Raw genomic sequence first — 18,323 nt, 5'->3', positions numbered from 1 at the left:
GCTGTTGTGTTTTGTGTTATTGCTTTGGAGGTACAGGAAGTTTCCGGGATGCCGTTCCAAATTCATCAAGATCGACGGCAGGCAGCTCAGCGGAGCTTCGGGGCAAAGGAACTTGGAACGTTTTAGCACCGCAGAGCCTACAGTCCCTGCCGGCATCGTGCCAAGGAGGCAAATTTCACCCTTTCTGCAAAGCGTAAAAGCAACAGAGGTCTAAAGTGCGTCCCTCGTGTCAAGGAAACAAAGCTGCAGGCAAAACCAAAAATATAGGAAGCATATGGTGGCTGGTGGGGTATCTAAATCTGGGCAAATGCATTTTCCCTGAGCAGAAAAACTTGGCTTGCTTCTCAGCCAGGTTGATCCGGCCTTTATCACAAAATTGTAGGGTTGGGGCCCTGAAATGTAGGCATCACAACTCTGTAATCCCCTAGTCCAGAGGGTCGCTGGCTTTTTGGGGCCAGTGGATGCATTCGTAAGCCAGAAACTGCTATGGGCAGCACCCCTCTATTTTATTGCTTAGAACAGAATAGAATCAATACTGTTGCTTCTCTTAATCTGGACACAAGACCTCTGTTGATACAGCCTAGAATAGCCTTAGCTTTTGTTTTTTGCTGCTGTATCCCATTGTTGACTCATGTTCAGCTTGTGGTCCAGTAAGACCCCTAGATATTCTTCACATGTGCTACTTCTTTCAAACTTAATTTCCATGGGAAGTTGGACTACAGGGAGGAGGTGTTTATTTGAAGACTTTTCAGCCCACCATTCCTTCAAGGAGCTTCAATGCAAGGGTACATGATTCATCCACCTCTCCATTTTATGTGGCTTAGGGCCCTCGTATTTACGGGACCGCCTCTCCTGGTATGCCCCACAGAGGACCTTAAGGTCCATGAATAATCATTGTTTAGAGGTCCCGGGCCCTAAGGAAGTCAGATTATCCTTCATCAGGGCCAGGGCCTCCTCAGTGATGGCTTCAACCTGGTGGAATTCTCTGTCCCATGAGACCAGGGCCCTGCAGGATTTAACTTCCTTCTGCAGGCCCTGTAAGACAGAGCTATTCCACCTGGCTTTCAATTTGAACTTAGCATGATCTTTTATTCCCCTTCCTTCCCTCCCCCTCCCCTTTTTATGAAGATTACCCACTCTGGGATCCCACAGCTAATTCTCCCCTGGTCTCCTTGCTGACCCAAATAGGACTAATTTAGCCAGCTAGCCCTAACGTTTATGGGATGGATTTCCCCCCTAAATTGATTTTTGAATTCTGAATTTATTGTTATTCACATTTTATACTGTATTTTATGCTGTTTTTTGTAGCATCAATTAAGTGTTTTAAATTTGTTGTTAGCCGCCCTGAGCCTGGTTTTCAGAACCGGGAAGGGTGGGGTGTAAATAAATTATTATTATTATTATTATTATTATTATTATTATTATTATTATTATCCTCAGAACCCTGTGAGGTCAGTTAGCCTGAGAGGCAGTGACTGGCCAAAGGAGCTCCGCAGAAGGCAAGGCATTTCCAGGCTGCGTGGGTGCTTTTCCCTGGTTCGGTAGCTCATCAAAGGGCCAAAGGCAGTGTTAGAAATTAGTCAGGCGTGTTTTGTAACTGGTGCGGGTCAAATTGTGGCCATGTGGATGCCGGGTTGGTGACGGGGAAAAGCAAAACGTCACTTAAAGGATCTGAAATATTTTCCTTGAAGCTTGAATTTGTTTTACTCAATGTTTTATTTGTTGTGTACCACTTCGAAAGTTGTTCTTTAAGATATAAAGTGGTGTAGAAATGGAATTACGGTAATTGCCATCATCGTCCCCATTGCAAAAAAGAAAAAAGAGGTGGCTGGGCATTACATTGCAGCAACCGCAACCAAGGTTTACGGTGCCATTTGGTGAGGAGCTTATGTATCTGCGTTTCGAAAACTGGCCAAAGGTTCTCCGGTCATAAGAAGGGGGCCTGAGATAAATTCAGCCAATAATGTACAGTGGTACCTTGGGTTAAGTACTTAATTCGTTCCGGAGGTCCATTCTTAACCTGAAACTGTTCTTAACCTGAAGCACCACTTTAGCTAATGGGGCCTCCTGCTGCTGCCATGCCGCCGGAGCACAATTTCTGTTCTCATCCTGAAGCAAAGTTCTTAACCCAAGGTACTATTTCTGGGTTAGCGGTGTCTGTAACCTGAAGTGTATGTAACCTGAAGCCTATGTAACCCAAGGTACCACTGTATTCTACTGCTTAAGTGTTGCAGCACGCAATAGTTGGGTGTGTCTTAATCCAGAGTCACACCGTTGCCCCATTTGGCTCATAGTACTGCCTATGTCAGAGACAGCCAATATGAGGCCTTCTGGATGTTGCCGGGCTATAAATCCCATCGACGCAAGTCAGCGTATCCCATGGGAGTTGTAGTTTAGCAGCATCTGAACAGCACCATGTTAGCTATTCCTGGTCAACGCATCTCTCCAGGGTTTCAGATGGGCATCTTTACCAGCCATGCCTGGAAATCGAACCTAGGATCTTTTGCCTGTTCTCAGCTCCATGTGTTCTGTGCAGAATCTGACCAGCATCCCTTTCGCTTCCCTTCCCAGTATAAAAAGGATGGCTTAAACGTAACCAGTTACTGCCATGAGACCTTACCTGGGTGGGTCCATGATGTGTTGGGCCGGAACTGGGCATGCTTCACCGCGCAAAAGATCTCCCCTTCAGCCTCCGGCGTTCGTGTAAATCAGCTGCCTTTGAAATCCACTGGAAGGTGAGTGGAAACAAATGCCATTTTGTTGGGTTAATTGTATGCTCTGATACGAAGACAGGAGTGCCTGGCGTGCTCTGGTCCATGGGGTCACGAAGAATCAGACACGACTAAACAACAACAACAACAACATGCTCTGATGCAGGCTCCGTCATAGAGCCAGACAGAGATAACTGAAGCAAGGCCCCCTGAACAGTTTCTATCCCAGCTGATCATTCTAACAACTCTTGACTTTGCGAAATAGTGCCTGAGCCTTTTTGTGGTTACCTCCTCCCTCCCCATACATTTTCCTTTTGTGTTATGTCAAGACAAGGACTGTCTTTCTACTGGTCTTGAAAACAAATAAGTACTGAAGGCCAGTTGATTCAGAAGACTGCAGGCTCATCCTTCTGGCTCTCCTTCAGAGACTGGTAGAGTTTATTTTTGCACTGACCTGGGAGAGATAGGACCAATGTTTTGGCTCAGTGTGATGCAGTTTCATAGGCTTCCATAGGTCCATAATGAGAGAGTTCGTATGTTACATCCAAAAACCGTACAGTCTGTGTACGCAAGTAACTGAGCTGTACATGTGATATGTTCAATGAGTGTACAGTCAGTGTACACAACACTTAAGCTGTACAAATCAACCTGTGGACAATGACTTAGGCATAGCATCTAGGTCAAGGGAAGTAATAGTGCCACCGTATTCTGCTCTGGTCAGACCTCACCTGGAGTACTGTGTCCAGTTCTGGGCACCACAGTTCAAGAAGGACACTGACAAACTGGAACGTGTCCAGAGGAGGGCAACCAAAATGGTCAAAGGCCTGGAAATGATGCCTTATGAGGAACGGCTAAGGGAGCTGGGCATGTTTAGCCTGGAGAAGAGGAGGTTAAGGGGTGATATGATAGCCATGTACAAATATATAAAAGGATGTCATATAGAGGAGGGAGAAAGGTTGTTTTCTGCTGCTCCAGAGAACCGGGCACGGAGCAATGGATCCAAACTACAAGAAAGAAGATTCCACCTAAACATTAGGAAGAACTTCCTGACAGTAAGAGCTGTTCGACAGTGGAATTTGCTGCCAAGGAGTGTGGTGGAGTCTCCTTCTTTGGAGGTCTTTAAGCAGAGGCTTGACAACCATATGTCAGGAGTGCTCTGATGGTGTTTCCTGCTTGGCAGGGGGTTGGACTCGATAGCCCTTGTGGCCTCTTCCAACTCTATGATTCTATGTGTAGAGACATGTTCAGTGCAACTATAGTCATCAGAATCCGTAGATCTTTTGAGTCATCCTCTGGTTCATGTGTGGTGCCTGTTTTGACCCTCTGATCATAGGGAGCTAGAATTCTGGTATTCATGCTTAAAACCCAGTCAGTATTCAGACTTAAAGGAGCAGGTGGGGCTCATCGGCTTGGGAAGGTAGCCTTGCAGGGTCATCTTCAGGAGAAGAAAAGGCTTCCTCAACCTCGGCCCTCCAGATGTTTTGAGACTACAATTCCCATCATCCCTGACCACTGGTCCTGCTAGCTAGGGATCATGGGAGTTGTAGGCCAAAAACATCTGGTGGGCCGAGGTTGAGGAAGCCTGGAGTAAACCCTACAGAAATCCAGAGCGGAGTCCCTAAGACAGCTGGATGGCGCCATGTATGCCTCCTTCTGGCAACTCTTGCAGCCAACCTGGTGCCAAATGTCTTGCTCTGCTTTCCTTTGGACCACATCAGTGAGGCTGAGAGGGCACCGTCTTGCCATCTGGGCAGCCCAAGACCTCCATCCACACTGCACAGGCTTGTGTTTCAGAGAGATCATTTCAGTGCTGCCAGCACAGCAGTTTGGCTTCACCCCCTGAGGTGCACTCCATTATCTGACAGATGCCAGAACAACAACAACATTCATACTTCATATCTGAAACATTGTGGCTCTTCTAGGTACAGAATGTCACTGCAAAGTCCATTGTGGCTCTTCTAGGTACAGAATGTCACTGCAAAGTCCAGTTAAGGTGTTCCTGTATTTGTACATTTTATTTTTCTTCCAGAGACCTCTTGGAAATTGCTGGAGTTCTTGTAAGACTACTTAATGGTTTTTCTGCCCATTTTAATGTACTCTGCTGGATGTTGGATGATTTTTAATTGTACCTTGACTGCTCTGTTTACTTCCTATATGTTGCATTTTATTGCATTACAATAAAATAAAATACAATATAACAAATAAAAGTACAATTAAAAATCAATATGAATTGTTAATGTAATAGCTGTGCTGTCCCTCATCTTCAACCACGAAGCCACAGACCCGTCAGGGATACCTGAATGATGCTCATTGAGCACTGTTTGGAAACACTTGGCTTTGAGAGTTGTTCGATTAAGTTTTTTTTATAAGTCTTTAAATAAAATGAGTGTAAACCAGTTAATTATTGTTCCTTGTTGCTATTAAAACATAGACTGTGAGCAGTGCTGGATATATATATAAGCTAAACAAGGGACGCGGGTGGCGCTGTGGTCTAAACCACAGAGCCTAGGGCTTGCCGATCAGAAGGTCAGCGGTTCGAATCCCCGTGACGGGGTGAGCCCCCGTTGCTCGGTTCCTGCTCCTGCCCACCTCGAAGTTCAAAAGCATGCCAGTGCAAGTAGATAAGTAGGTACCGCTCCAGAGGGAAGGTAAACGGTGTTTCCGTGTGCAGCTCTGGTTTGCCAGAAGCGGCTAAGTCATGCTGGCCACATGACCCAGAAGCTGTACTCCGGCTCCCTCGGCCAATAAAGCGAGATGAGCGCCGCAACCCCAGAGTTGTCCGCGACTGGACCTAACAGTCAGGAGTCCCTTTACCTTTACCTTTAAGCAAGCTATAGCTTAGGGCCCCTCTCTCTTGGGAGCCCCCAAAAAATTAAAGGAAAAAAACACCTGGGTGTACATTTCCAAAATATAAAACAAATAAAATAAAATCTACATACAACAACAGTGTTTTGTGTTGTGTAGGCTCTTGTGATGTAAGTAATGGGCCCCGCCTGCTAGCCTGCTCCCTAAAATATCACTGGTTTGCTCTTTTCTATATATAGGGTGCCTGCATTCTGCATGGACTGGTTGCATGGCAACACGTGCAAATGGCTTTAGGTCCATAAATTACCATATAGCATATATTCAACACAAAAAAGCAACAATTTGTTGTTGACAAAGGACAGCTAGCCATATAAAGGGCCCCATTACCTTCAGTAGTTTAGGACCTCATCAAACCTAAATCCGGCGCTGACTGTGAGGCAGAGATTTCAACTTGAAATGCCCGTCTGTGAAGCACTATGATTGAAGCATTGTCTTAATAACAAAGGGTCTCTTGTCTTGCGGAAGAGTTTCATGAGGGGCTGTGTTGGGCTGTTTTCTTAATAAACTGCTGGGACTTGAGCAGATTCTAGCCTTCACAAGGCTCCCTCGCCTAACGTGTCGTTTGTGTCTCGACTGCAGATCTCTGCAGAAGTTCTACGTGAACAACTTCGACTTCGTAGGAGCAATCAACGCCATTCAGAAATCGTGGAAAGCAGTAGCCTACAAGGAATATGAAGGCCTCACCCTAGAAGATTTGGCTCGGAGAGCGGGCGGGTTAAATCCCAGAATTCCAAGGTAAAGGGGTCGTGACATTCTGGCCTGGACGTCACCAAGGGACCATAAACCTGTGGCTGGCTTGGGCTGCTTAAAAGGGTTGGTGGTGCTGAACACACCTCCGTTCATCGTCCTGTGTGCGCGCACATGTATGGAGAGCGAGAAGGAGAGAGTTGTACAGCTCATGTCTCCAGCTCCTACTGCTTTCACATGCTGTGTGTAAAGGCAGTGGTCCTTCCATGGGAAAGCTGTGCTACCTTTGAATGAGAATCGTTCTTCAAACAGCGCATAGTTTAATCTACAGTGGTACCTCAGGTTAAGAATTTAATTCATTCTGGAGGTCCGTTCTTGGCCTGAAACTGTTCTTAACCTGAGGTACCACTTTAGCTAATGTGGCCTCCCGCTGCCACCGCCACACAATTTTTGTTCTCATCCTGAAGCAAAGTTTTTAACCCGAGGTACTATTTCTGGGTTAGCGGAGTCTGTAACCCGAGGTACCACTGTACGGGATTCTTTCCCACAAGAGGCAGGGATGGCTGTCAGCATGGGTGGCTTTCAAAAAGGTCTGGAGGGCCTCATTAGCTCCTAGACCTGAGATTTCCCGCCTTTTCCTTTTATAAATAAATTCAAAAAGGGGGTAAATACAAAAAAAAGAATCCCAGCTTAGCCTCCCCACTGCCACCCAAGGACGGAGCAGTCTTTTTATGTTTGCCAAAGTCCAGTCTTTGATTTTGGGACTTGCCACTCTTCAGAGTTATCCGTAAAGTATTTTACAGAAGGATGCATATTTAAAGAAAATCATCTTTATCATTTGTAGTATTCAGTGCATGTGATATCTTGTTAATCTTTCTGATGCATCAATCGGACATACATTCCGTTTCCAACAAGAAATGCACACATCGTTTCCAATTCTGTGCCGCTCATAGGAACACTGCTACTAAAAGGAAAGTAATTAGTTATTCAGGTTGCCCTTCTTTTAAAATGGTTAACAATCCCAAACTTGGGGTATATTCTACGTGTTAACCCATAGTATAGCTTATTTCTGTAAATACCCACTGCCAGGAGGGCTTTACATGCTCACACTTCCACCACATGTGAAGTGTTGTACCTTTTACATAATGAACACTCTGCTGCTTGTGGGAAGACATGCAGGAAGACTGTATAATAATTTAATAATAATAATTTATTATTTATTATGTATACCCCGCCCATCTGGCTGGGCTTCCCCAGCCACTCTGGGAGGCTTCCAACAAAATTATCAAAATACTGTAATACATCAAACATTAAAAGCTTCCCTAAACAGGGCTGCCTTCAGATGTCTTCTAAAAGTCTGGTAGCTATTGTTCTCTTTGACATCTGATGGGAGGGCGTTCCACAGGCTGGACGCCGCTACTGAGAAGGCCCTCTGCCTGGTTCCCTGTAACTGGACAATGTCCCTGTATGGACACTGCAGCTCTCGGATGGTGTTCCAATTCTTCCTCTTGTCAAATAATAGGGATTCCAATATGAAGTATATATGGTTTTATTTCTTTATAGGCCAAAACCTGCCCCTCTGACTGCTGAACTAATGAAACAAGTTTCCAACCTGCCTGAATCTTGGGACTGGAGGAATGTGAATGGTGTTAACTACGTCAGCCCAGTGCGAAACCAGGGTAGGATATGTTCCTTTCATACCTTTTGTTACTGAAAATAATCAACAAGGCATTCTAGAAAAGTCAAATACACAACTTGGATGTACACACCCTACAGCCGGTTCTTTTGAGAGAGATGGGTGTAAGCCAGGGACATTGCACCGTAGGGTGCCATCATCCATTGTGAGAACAACTAAAGAGTTGAACTCATTCACATCATAAAGCGTATTAGTCACTTGACTGCTGCATCGCCCAGAAACCTTTCCTCACCCTTTGCCATGACCATAGATCAGATGAGGGGAACAAAAGCATTTTCTGCTCCATTTTGGTTTTCGACAGCCTCCTGGTTGAGGCCGGAAGGCTGGAGTTTTCTGTTGTGGGTCCCACCCCCTGTCCCAGTTTCAGTCCTGGGTTATGAATTGGCCCAGTCTGACACACCACCTGCTTCTAGGCTTCACTCAACTTAATATTGAATGCTTGTTAACCGTGGAACTGAACCTCATTAACAGATTACTTTCCTAATTGTTTCTGACAGCAAATTATGATTCCGCTTTTAGCCAGTGATCCCTTGAATTGTCTTACGCCACTTTCAGGTCTTATTGTTGATCAAAGTCATAGTTCTAGGTGTGTGGAGGTTTTTTCTTTAATGGTGATAATTACACCACCGGGTAGGTATGTCATAAATCCCTCCCTTCTTCCATCAGTGTCAGTCTTGAAGGTGGCTAAATGCGGCTGGCTTGGGCCTAACAGCTTCGGCTGATGTGCTCGAAGCAGGCCCAAGAACGTGACAGAAATGAAAATGATGAGGAAAAGCATTCTGTGGTTTCTGGGTGTGCGTGGGAATTACATCACTTTCCTGGGCAGTGAGAAGTGGTGTTACGTCCTCTTTGCTACAAGAAACCCAAGACTATGTGTTGGGAGAATTAGCTTTCACATTCTTTCCGGAAGCCTTGAACTTTGAATTCCCACTGACTCCTTTTTGCTTTCTTTCTCACTTATTTACAGCAGGGGTGGGACAACTCTGGTCCAGGCCTCGCCGCTTGTCCCTCCCAGTGCATTTTGGCCAAACCATGTGCGGTGGGTCAGTGTGCCTGGCTGTCAACCAGTAGGTTGGTGGTTCGAGTCCACCCAGGGAAGGCTGTGGGCAGAGTTCAGGGGGTTGGCTGGGCCCAAAGGACTTTCTGGAGCACCGAATACCTGTCAATCAGTGAGACGTGGAAGCGCATTGGTGTCCCAACGATTAGCTGGCTGTCAGTGCATCCGAAGATGGGTCTTGGGGTTGCATCGCTTGTCATCTTTGTGATGTCAAGTGATTGACAGAATGGCAATCCCACCCACCTGCCCTATTTGTTGTTGTTTTTTATAGTAATATTTATTAGCATTTTCATTTTCAAAAAACACCATACAGTTTTTACATTTCTTATCATCTATATTTTGACTCTCTCGAGTCGTCGAGTTCCCTCCATCCCTCCAAACTGGCTTTCTAACTTCCAGTCATAACTTCATCTGCATTTCTCATTCCCCCTATCTGCCTTTCTTTTTACTTTCATATTTCTTATCATTGTAAATAAGCTTTTACTTTTAACCAGCAAACCTTTAAGTCAGTCCTGTTAGTGTTGTTAAATGTTTACAATATCCTTTCAAATACGTGGTCTTGGATTTTCCCTGACAGTTTTGCCAGGTCTATGTATTCAATCATCTTAGCCATTCTTTTCTACTGTCGGAATTTCTTGCCCACCTGTCATATTTGACCTGTGAGGCAATAGGGGAGATAAGGATCTGGCCAGATCTACTTTCCATCCTCTCCTTGTGATTTGCAGTATTCTGCTTCTCAGGCAATTATTATGATAATAATATAATAATATTTTTTAATTTATACCCCGCCCTTCCCGGTTCAGAAAACCGGGCTCAGGGCGGCCAACAACAAATTTAAAACGCTACAAAAAACAGCATAAAATACGGTATAAAACATGAATAACAATAAAATCAAAAATCAATTTAGGGGGGAAATCCATCCAATAAACATTACATGATCACCAGGGCTAGCTGGCTAAGTTAGTCCTATTTGGGCCAGTGAGGAGACCCGGGGAGAATTAGCTGTGGGATCCCAGAGCGGTAATCTTCATAAAATGGGGAGGGGGAGGGAAGGAAGGGGAATAAAAGATCAGGCTAAGTTCAAATTGAAAGCCAGGCGGAATAGCTCTGTCTTACAGGCCCTGCGGAAGGAAGTTAAATCCTGCAGGGCCCTGGTCTCATGGGACAGAGCTTTCCACCAGGTCGGAGCCTTCACTGAGAAGGCCCTGGCCCTGATGAAGGATAATCTGACTTCCTTAGGGCCCAGGACCTCTAAACTCTGGTTATTCATGGACCTTAAGGTGAGGTGGTCCCGTAAATATGAGGGCTCTTCATTTTGGAAAGAGAAAGAGAGGCCCTGCTCTTGGGCGTACAAACAAGACCTGCAAGGGAGAAGAGGCAAAAAACCAATGGATTTTGCCAGATTGTCATTTCCTCTTGCTTGCTTCTGGACTCCCAGGGCAACAAGCAGTCATGGCTGAGCCTTTTTCTAAGCAGGGAGGGGGAAGCAGTGTCTCTGCAGCTCCTCTGGTTGATGGATGGGGCCTGAGTGGTCTTCCCTCATTGCTTCAAAGTTCTTCCTGGGAGTCAAGAGGGTTGCAGCCCCTCAGTGGCCACAAGGTCCCCTCACAGAGGCCACAGCATGCTTCTTTCCGTCTCTGCAATCCCTTCTATGAGCAGAACTTGCACCCAGAGCCAGGCAATACCTGGGACCAGTTTGCTGTGTTGCAACAGAGACCTTGCTTTTGGAAACTGCTTCCCCTAAATGGATATTCAGGCCTGGAGGATCTGCTGACCGTGAAACTGGTTAGAAAGAGAATAGACTTCCTGAACCATCAGTTTTGAAAAGAGTCCTTTCTGCCTTTTAACGAGTCTTTAATGGCTTTTAGTGATTTTTTATTTGGCTGCAGAGCGAGTGGCCTCTAATGCAATTTAAACCGGGTTGCGATTTAATTTGTGGGGAACAGCGAAAACCGGCGCTTTTAGAAAATTAACTTGAGGTTGCCGCTGCTAACTCTTGCCATTGTTGTTGTTTATACTCTTAACTGTCAATATTGCCTAGTTGGTAAATGAATGTGCCACCATCCTGAATAACTAATTTATCTTGCTGCTAATGAGGAAAAATACACCATTGAAGGTTTGTGTATTTCTGCAAGATGGGCTCTTGCAACTTGACCGGCATTCACACGGCAGTTCATTTTCCGTTTATTTCTGCATTATATTTTACAATGTAAAAGCCATTGTAAAACTAATGGAATGTTGTCTGTGTGTAGCGCTCACTTCTGTGTTATTTTATTTATATATATATATATATATATATATTGGCTGGAACACAAGTGGTTATCCAGTGGCGTTCAATTTTGTGCCACACCCACTGGTGTGCATGAAATTTAGTGTGACATGCTTGTATATTGGGCAGAAAGCCATAGTTCTGTAATGCAGCAGGTAAAGGTAAAGGGACCCCCTAACCATTAGGTCTAGTCGCGGACAACTCTGGGGTTGCGGTGCTCATCTCGCTTTATTGGCCGAGGGAGCTGGTGTACAGCTTCCGGGTCATGTGGCCAGCATGACTAAGCCGCTTCTGGCGAACCAGAGCAGCGCACGGAAATGCCGTTTACCTTCCCGCCAGAGCAGTACCTATTTATCTACTTGCACTTTGACGTGCTTTCGAACTGCTAGGTTGGCAGGAGCAGGGACTGAGCAACAGGAGCTCACCCCGTCGCGGGGATTCGAACCGCCGACCTTCTGATTGGCAAGTCCTAGGCTCTGTGGTTTAACCCACAGCGCCACCAGCATCCCTAATGCAGCAGGTACTGAAGTGTAAAAGGAACAAAAGCCACTAGCAATTATGATCAGGAAAACTAGCGAAGTGGGATGGGAGGGAAATAAAGCGTAGAATCATCAGAACTTCCAACCCAACCCTTTGCTCAGGGCAAGATCTGCGATGCAGGATGACACAACAGCATTGCTTGTGTTGCGAAAACAGATAAACTTTAAGCAAAAACAGGCAACACGTGACTAATAGAACATTATATATATATAATACAGGTTATAAATATATAACCTGTACTATTTCACAATTCTTAAACAGAGAACATATGATGGAGATACAAATAAAAAAATAAATCAATATTGTATGAACAAAATTGAAGAAGTTAGTCAATCAATATCACTGAGGCCAAACAGGCCTTTCAATAGTCCCAATCCTGTAATCATGCGATAATAGAAGCTCCAAGCGCACCAATTCTCAACAGAGAATATGTAATGGAAGCACAGAAAATAAAAGTCTATCACTGATGCACAAATAAAATTAGACAATACAGCCCATCAGTATTGAAAGAGGCAAACAAGCCTTTCAGCAGTCACAATCCTGTACCCATGCGATGATGGATGATCCAGAAACATGGTACAGTTTTGATAGTAGTTCTCCATCGGCATATGACTGGTCCTAACAGGTACCTCAAGTAGCATAAGATCAGCACTCACTAAGAAGTGTAGAAAGCTGATCCTTTTATAAATAAATACAAAAAGGGGAGAAATACAAAAGCAAAACCCCAACCTAGCCTCCCCCCTGCCAGCCAAGGACGCATCAGTCCTTTTAAGTTTGTCAAAGTCCAGTCTTTGATTTTGGCGGTTCCACCCAACCCTTTGCTCAGTGCAGGATCTGCAATGCAGAATGCCACAACAGCATCCCTGACAGATGCTGTCCAGCCCCTGCAGAAATGGTCCCTCAAAGGAGAACCCAGGCCAATGCCACTCACTAGTCTTTCTTCACCCCCTCCTTTCGTATTTTTCCCAGGCTGGGACATGTCCACAAACTCTGTAAATGCCTTTTGGCCTCTCTGGCGGGTCCAAAAAGCTAACATTTACATTCATTGTTCTGCCTTTTTGCTTCCCTGGATAGAGAGTTGTTTTTTTGTAGAAACTGGCCTGCTGTGCAGGTGTAACTTTTTTGGCTCCACCCCCTTTTTGCCTCTGGCCCCTCCCCCACCAGCATGTGGCCCCCAGAAGCTTGCCCAGGACAGAACGTGGCCCTCTGGCTGCAGAAGTTCCCCACTCCCTGATTGAGGTCCATTGGTCCATTTAGGCTAGGATGGAGATGATGGGATCGCCTTCACCTCTGGGATGTGTGAGAAATTAAATCATGGCATTCCGTCCATTGTCAGCTGAACTGAGTGATATAATTGTGGCGTCCTGGGAATATTAGGATGAAAGACTGGCTCTAACTGGCTCTCTCGTTCTCCTCAGCATCCTGCGGCAGTTGCTACGCCTTTGCTTCCATGGGCATGCTTGAATCCAGGATTCGTATCCTCACCAACAATTCGCAGACTCCGACTCTAAGTCCCCAGCAGGTTGTTTCCTGCAGCCAGTACTCTCAAGGTAAACGACATGGCAGCACTGTATTCATTCACTGTAACCTGGACCCAAGGGCCTACCAATATTGGCTTTCCCCATTTGTGCTGAAGAACATCTTCCTCGCCATCTAACCCAGCAACAGCAACAGAGGCTCTGTGGGACTTCTCCCCTCTGTGGCTCAGGGCAAGGGTTGTGGCTCAGCGGTAGAGCAACTCTTTTGCATGCAGAAGGTCCCAAGTTTGATCCCTGGCATCTCCAGATAGGACTAGGAATGTTGCCTGCCCTAAAACCGTAGAGAGTTGCTGCCAAAAGCCAGCATAGGCATAGAAATGAATTTCATCTGTTTCAGCCACAAGGGGTAGTGAGGTTTGGCAGAAGCTGAACTGCAGCAGAATGGAGATAGCACTGATGGTGACGAACCCAGAATGGGATGGAAACCGCTGTCTCCCTATATCCCTTAGGACATTTGTGCATATTTGCAGGATATGCACACTGTTGGCTTCTAGAAATGAAGGGCATAAACTGGGCAATGCCCAACTATTGCATGACAGCTTTGAGTTATTTGGGCAAGACAGAGATCTCTGCTCCAAGGAGCTTGCGGTGGGGTGGGGGGGCAGCAGAATGAGCGAAGAGCATAGAAAATGGGGCAAACACTAGGGCTGGATGATATATCATCTAAAACCAGTTTGAAGTCTGTAACATAATATTGGTTTCATAATTTTTGACCTGACAAAATTCTGCAAATTGTGATATGTGTGTGTGTTCTATGCAGAAATCACAATGTGGGAAAAATTGTGAAGCCAACCAATGTCTCTACATAGTTCCATCCTTATTTCAGACATTGTGGTATATAGTCGTACCTCGGCTCCCAAACACCTTGGGAGTCGGAACGTTCCGGCTCCCAAACGATCGAAAAACAGAAGTGAGTGTTCCAGTTTTCGAACATTCTTTTGGAAGCTGAACATCCGTCAGAGCTTCCACGGTTTCCGATTGACTGCAGGAGCTTCCTGCAGCCAATCAGAAGTCGCGCTTTGGTTTTGGAAGTCGAACGGACTTCCGGAACGGATTTCGTTTGACTTCCAAGGTACGACTGTATTGTGGTGTTTAGCTGGTGATGTACCACGATGTTGAAAACCAGCGATCGCCCAACCCTGGTGAACACATACATATTCTCAAAGCTTGGTTGGCAATGAAGGAGAACCCCCGCCCCCGGACTTCGAATTGTGTGATTAACCATCTGCGTTATTTCCTTGTTTCTTTCAGGCTGCGATGGAGGGTTTCCTTACCTCATTGCTGGCAAATACGCTCAGGATTTTGGTGTGGTTGAGGAGGACTGTTTCCCTTACACAGCCAGAGATTCGCCCTGCACTTTTAAGAGCAAGTGCTACCACTACTATGCCACCAACTACCACTACGTTGGCGGCTTTTACGGAGGGTGCAATGAAGCGCTGATGGAACTTGAACTTCTTGCGCACGGGCCTATGGCTGTTGCCTTTGAAGTGTACAGTGACTTCCTGCATTACGAAGGCGGGATCTACCACCACACGGGCCTGATGGATCCTTTCAACCCTTTCGAGCTGACCAACCATGCTGTGTTGCTCGTCGGCTACGGCAGCGACCCAGCCACCGGCGAGAAGTTCTGGATAGTGAAGAACAGCTGGGGAGAGAGCTGGGGCGAGGGGGGTTATTTCAGGATCCGTAGAGGCACTGACGAATGTGCGATAGAGAGCATCGCCGTGGCCGCCACGCCTATCCCCAAAATGTAGCCGTGGTACTTCTTGGCCGATACCTTCCCAGGAAGCAATGGTGTCCGTCCTAAAAAAAAATAACAAATCATGGTGCGCTTCATGGCAGTTTGCTTTGGCAGCTTAAGAAAAATGAGCTTTAATGAAAAACATTCAGGCATGGGGAATTGAAATTGAGCTTGCATCCCTCAAAGGATGCTAAATGAGGGCCATTGAGGCGTCATGGATGGAGCAGGCTGGTGCCTTCCAGATGTTTTGGACTACAATTCCCATCATCCCTGGTCATGGACCATGCCGGCTGGGAGTTGTAGTGCAAAATATCTGGAGGGAACCAGCTTGGGCAAGACTAGACCCAAGACCAGGTGGGATTCAAGTAGCTGATCAGTCGCGAAGTTTGCTTGGTGGCCTTTGTGAACCACTGACTCCATTTTGCATTTATCACTAAAACTCAGCAGCCGTTTTGTGCGCGTGGCTGGATAGCAAGGATTGGGAGCCATGGTTTGGGGCAGGCTTGCAAACCCATGGTTTGGCATGATGTCGGCGCTGGGGATGTGGGAGAACTGCTATTACAAGTGTTCCATCTTTGGAAGCCACTATATCATGAAGGAGAAGTGCTGAGCACATGGGAAATGGAAAGCAGACATGCAGAATGATGACTTAGTGGTACAATTGGAAGATTAAACCATGGTTTGAACTGAGTTTAACTTTTAGCCCTGGGATTGGGGCAACCTGTGGCCCTCCAGGTATTGTTAGACTTCCATCAGCCCCAGCCAGTACTGTCAATGGTCAGAGATTATAGGAGTTTAACATCAGGAGAGCCACAGATTCCCATCTCTCTTTTAGCCTTACTTTAACCGAGTTGTTTTGGGTAAAATGGGATGATTCCCTCTATCTTGCCATCGAGGAAAGATAGGATACAAAGAAGAGCAAGTCTGAGGTTTACAATCTCCAATAAGTACAATATGCAATAGCTGAAGACGTTTGACACATTATTCTCCATCATTTTCTCCTCTAAATTGGACAATCTTTCTGTACTTGCCCTCTGCCGGAAATACTTTTTCACCTCTGTAATTTTATTTTGTGTTTTAAATTACTGTGCCTTACGGGGGAAATGAAGAAATGTGTAAGTAGAAGATGATGCGATTTGTACGACATTTACAATATGATTGCACTCTGATTTTTATTCTTTTTTGAAAAAGGGAATCTCTCCAACTATTCTTTGTCTAGCAAAGAAGACAAACCTGGTGCGTGACCTCTCCTGAATGTCGGTGTTCGTCTGACATTCATTTTTAATGATGCCCTTTTATTCTGCATGTGGCTTGCTTCGTTTTATGGTTCTCAGTTTTGTACGTGATTCTGAAATAAAGGGAAACCCTCCTCCTGTCGCTGTGGCAGTTCCTTTGGCCCAAGCTGTCTTGCTAACTCTCTCGAATGCTAATGGGAAGCAGAAGAAACCCGAGTCCTCCATCAGGTTTTGGTGAAGTCCACTGCAGTCCCATGTATATGAGAACAGCCTTGCTAGATGAGACTAGAGTTACATCTAGTTTAGCTTTCTGGTGCTGGGGAGGAGCCTCGGGGGAAAATTTGCAAACAAAGAGTGAAGAAGAAGAAGAGATAGAGCTGGTAAACAGCTGCCCTGGACACAGAATTAGCCTGCATCTCCATGGACAGCTGTGAGTCCAAAATGACTCCCAGGCTGCGTACCTGGTCCTTCAGGGACACAGTTGCCCCATTCAGGACCAGGGGGTCCCCCACACCCACCCGCCCCCTGTTCCCACAAAACAGTACTTCTGTCTTGTCAGGATTCAACCTCAATGTTATCCGCCTCCATCCTCCAACTGCCTCCATGCACTCAGACAAGACCTTCACCGCCTTCACTGGTTCTGATTTGAAAGAGAGGTAGAGCTGGGTATCATTCGCATATTGATGAACACCCAGCCCAAACCTCCTGATGATCTCTCCCAGTGGCTGCATGTAAATGTTGAAAAGCATGGGGGAGAGGACGAAACCCTGAGGCACCCCACAAGTAAGAGCCTAGGGGTCTGAACACTGATCCCCCAACACCACTCTCTGGACACAGCCCAGGAGAAAGGAGCGGAACCACTGTATGACAGTGCCCCCAGCTCCCAGCCCCTCAAGACGGTCCAGAAGGATGTTATGGTCGATGGTGTCAAACGCCGCTGAGAGATCCAGCAGAACTAGGAAACAGCTCTCACCTTTGTCCCTAGCCCATTGGAGATCATCTACCAGCGCAATCAAGGCAGTTTCAGTCCCATGATGAAGCCTGAATCCCGATGGGAAGGGATCCAAATGGTCTGCATCCTCCAGGAGTGCCTGGAGTTGTTCAGCAACCACCTGCTCAGTCACCTTGCCCAAGAATGGAAGATTTGAGACTGGGAGATGGCCATATCAGCCGTTTAATGACCGCCTTTCAGTGGGGCTGGGAGGGCTCTCTCACAGACAGAAGCATTCACCACCCTGCAGAGCCTATCGCCCAGCCCTTCCCGGCTCACTTTTATTAGCCAGGATGGGCAAGAATCAAGGAGACAGGTGGTTGGTTTCATTCATCCAAGCAGCCTGTCCACATCCTCGGAGGTAACAGATTGGAATTGACCCCATGCAACTGGACTAGACAGGACTTTAGCACTCTCCCGTCCTGGCCCTGCTCCCATGGTGGAGTCTAGCTCTTTCCGAATCTGAGGGACTTTATATGCAAAAAAACCTTTGCAAAACCATTGCAGGAGATCTGGGAGGCCCTACCAGGCCCTGATGGTGCAGGTGGCTCCATTAAATTATGAACCACCTGCAAGAGTCTCCTGTTGCTGTTTTCTGCAGATGCAATAGAGGCGTTGAAGAAGGTTTATTATATTGTATAATTATATTGCATAGGATGGACCAATGGTCTGATTTGCTTATTAGACAGTTTCATGTGTCCCTAATATGACCGGGCCCCTGGTTATGTTTCATAGTATCCTGTACGCTTTTCTGGAAGCTTTTGATAAGTCCAAAGTTAGTTCATGGCTATGCATTTGAAATAATAGATTTGTTGCGGCAGGTGCTGCATTTCTGTGTTCCTGAGATTAGCACATGCCTGCCCAAGCAAGTTGAGAGCCTCAGAGATCTGGCCACCCTGGGAGAACATATTCAAATGTGCAAACTACAGGATCATCCTTCAAAGTTAACATCAACACCTGCTACATAGCTTGAATTGGATAATTAGAACATGG

The 18,323-nt window shown here is 46.1% G+C and overlaps 1 protein-coding gene across 1 annotated transcript in view; it reads left to right on the top strand.

Moving 5' to 3' along the window:
• CTSC (cathepsin C) overlaps positions 1 to 16,479 on the top strand; it is a 29,750-nt gene extending 13,271 nt beyond the window's left edge. The window contains exons 3-7 of the mRNA XM_028726023.2: positions 2,572 to 2,735; positions 6,156 to 6,311; positions 7,827 to 7,942; positions 13,244 to 13,375; positions 14,615 to 16,479. Coding sequence (XP_028581856.2) covers positions 2,572 to 2,735; positions 6,156 to 6,311; positions 7,827 to 7,942; positions 13,244 to 13,375; positions 14,615 to 15,117 — 1,071 coding nt within the window. The 3' untranslated portion in view covers positions 15,118 to 16,479. The remainder of the gene's footprint in view (positions 1 to 2,571; positions 2,736 to 6,155; positions 6,312 to 7,826; positions 7,943 to 13,243; positions 13,376 to 14,614) is intronic.
• Positions 16,480 to 18,323: the final 1,844 nt, after the last annotated feature.

Source organism: Podarcis muralis, chromosome 4, assembly GCF_964188315.1.
Source record: "Podarcis muralis chromosome 4, rPodMur119.hap1.1, whole genome shotgun sequence".
NCBI classification, from domain to species: Eukaryota; Metazoa; Chordata; class Lepidosauria; order Squamata; family Lacertidae; genus Podarcis; species Podarcis muralis.
The sequence above is the reverse complement of the archived record's forward strand: the minus strand, read 5'-3'. Positions and strand labels throughout refer to the sequence as shown.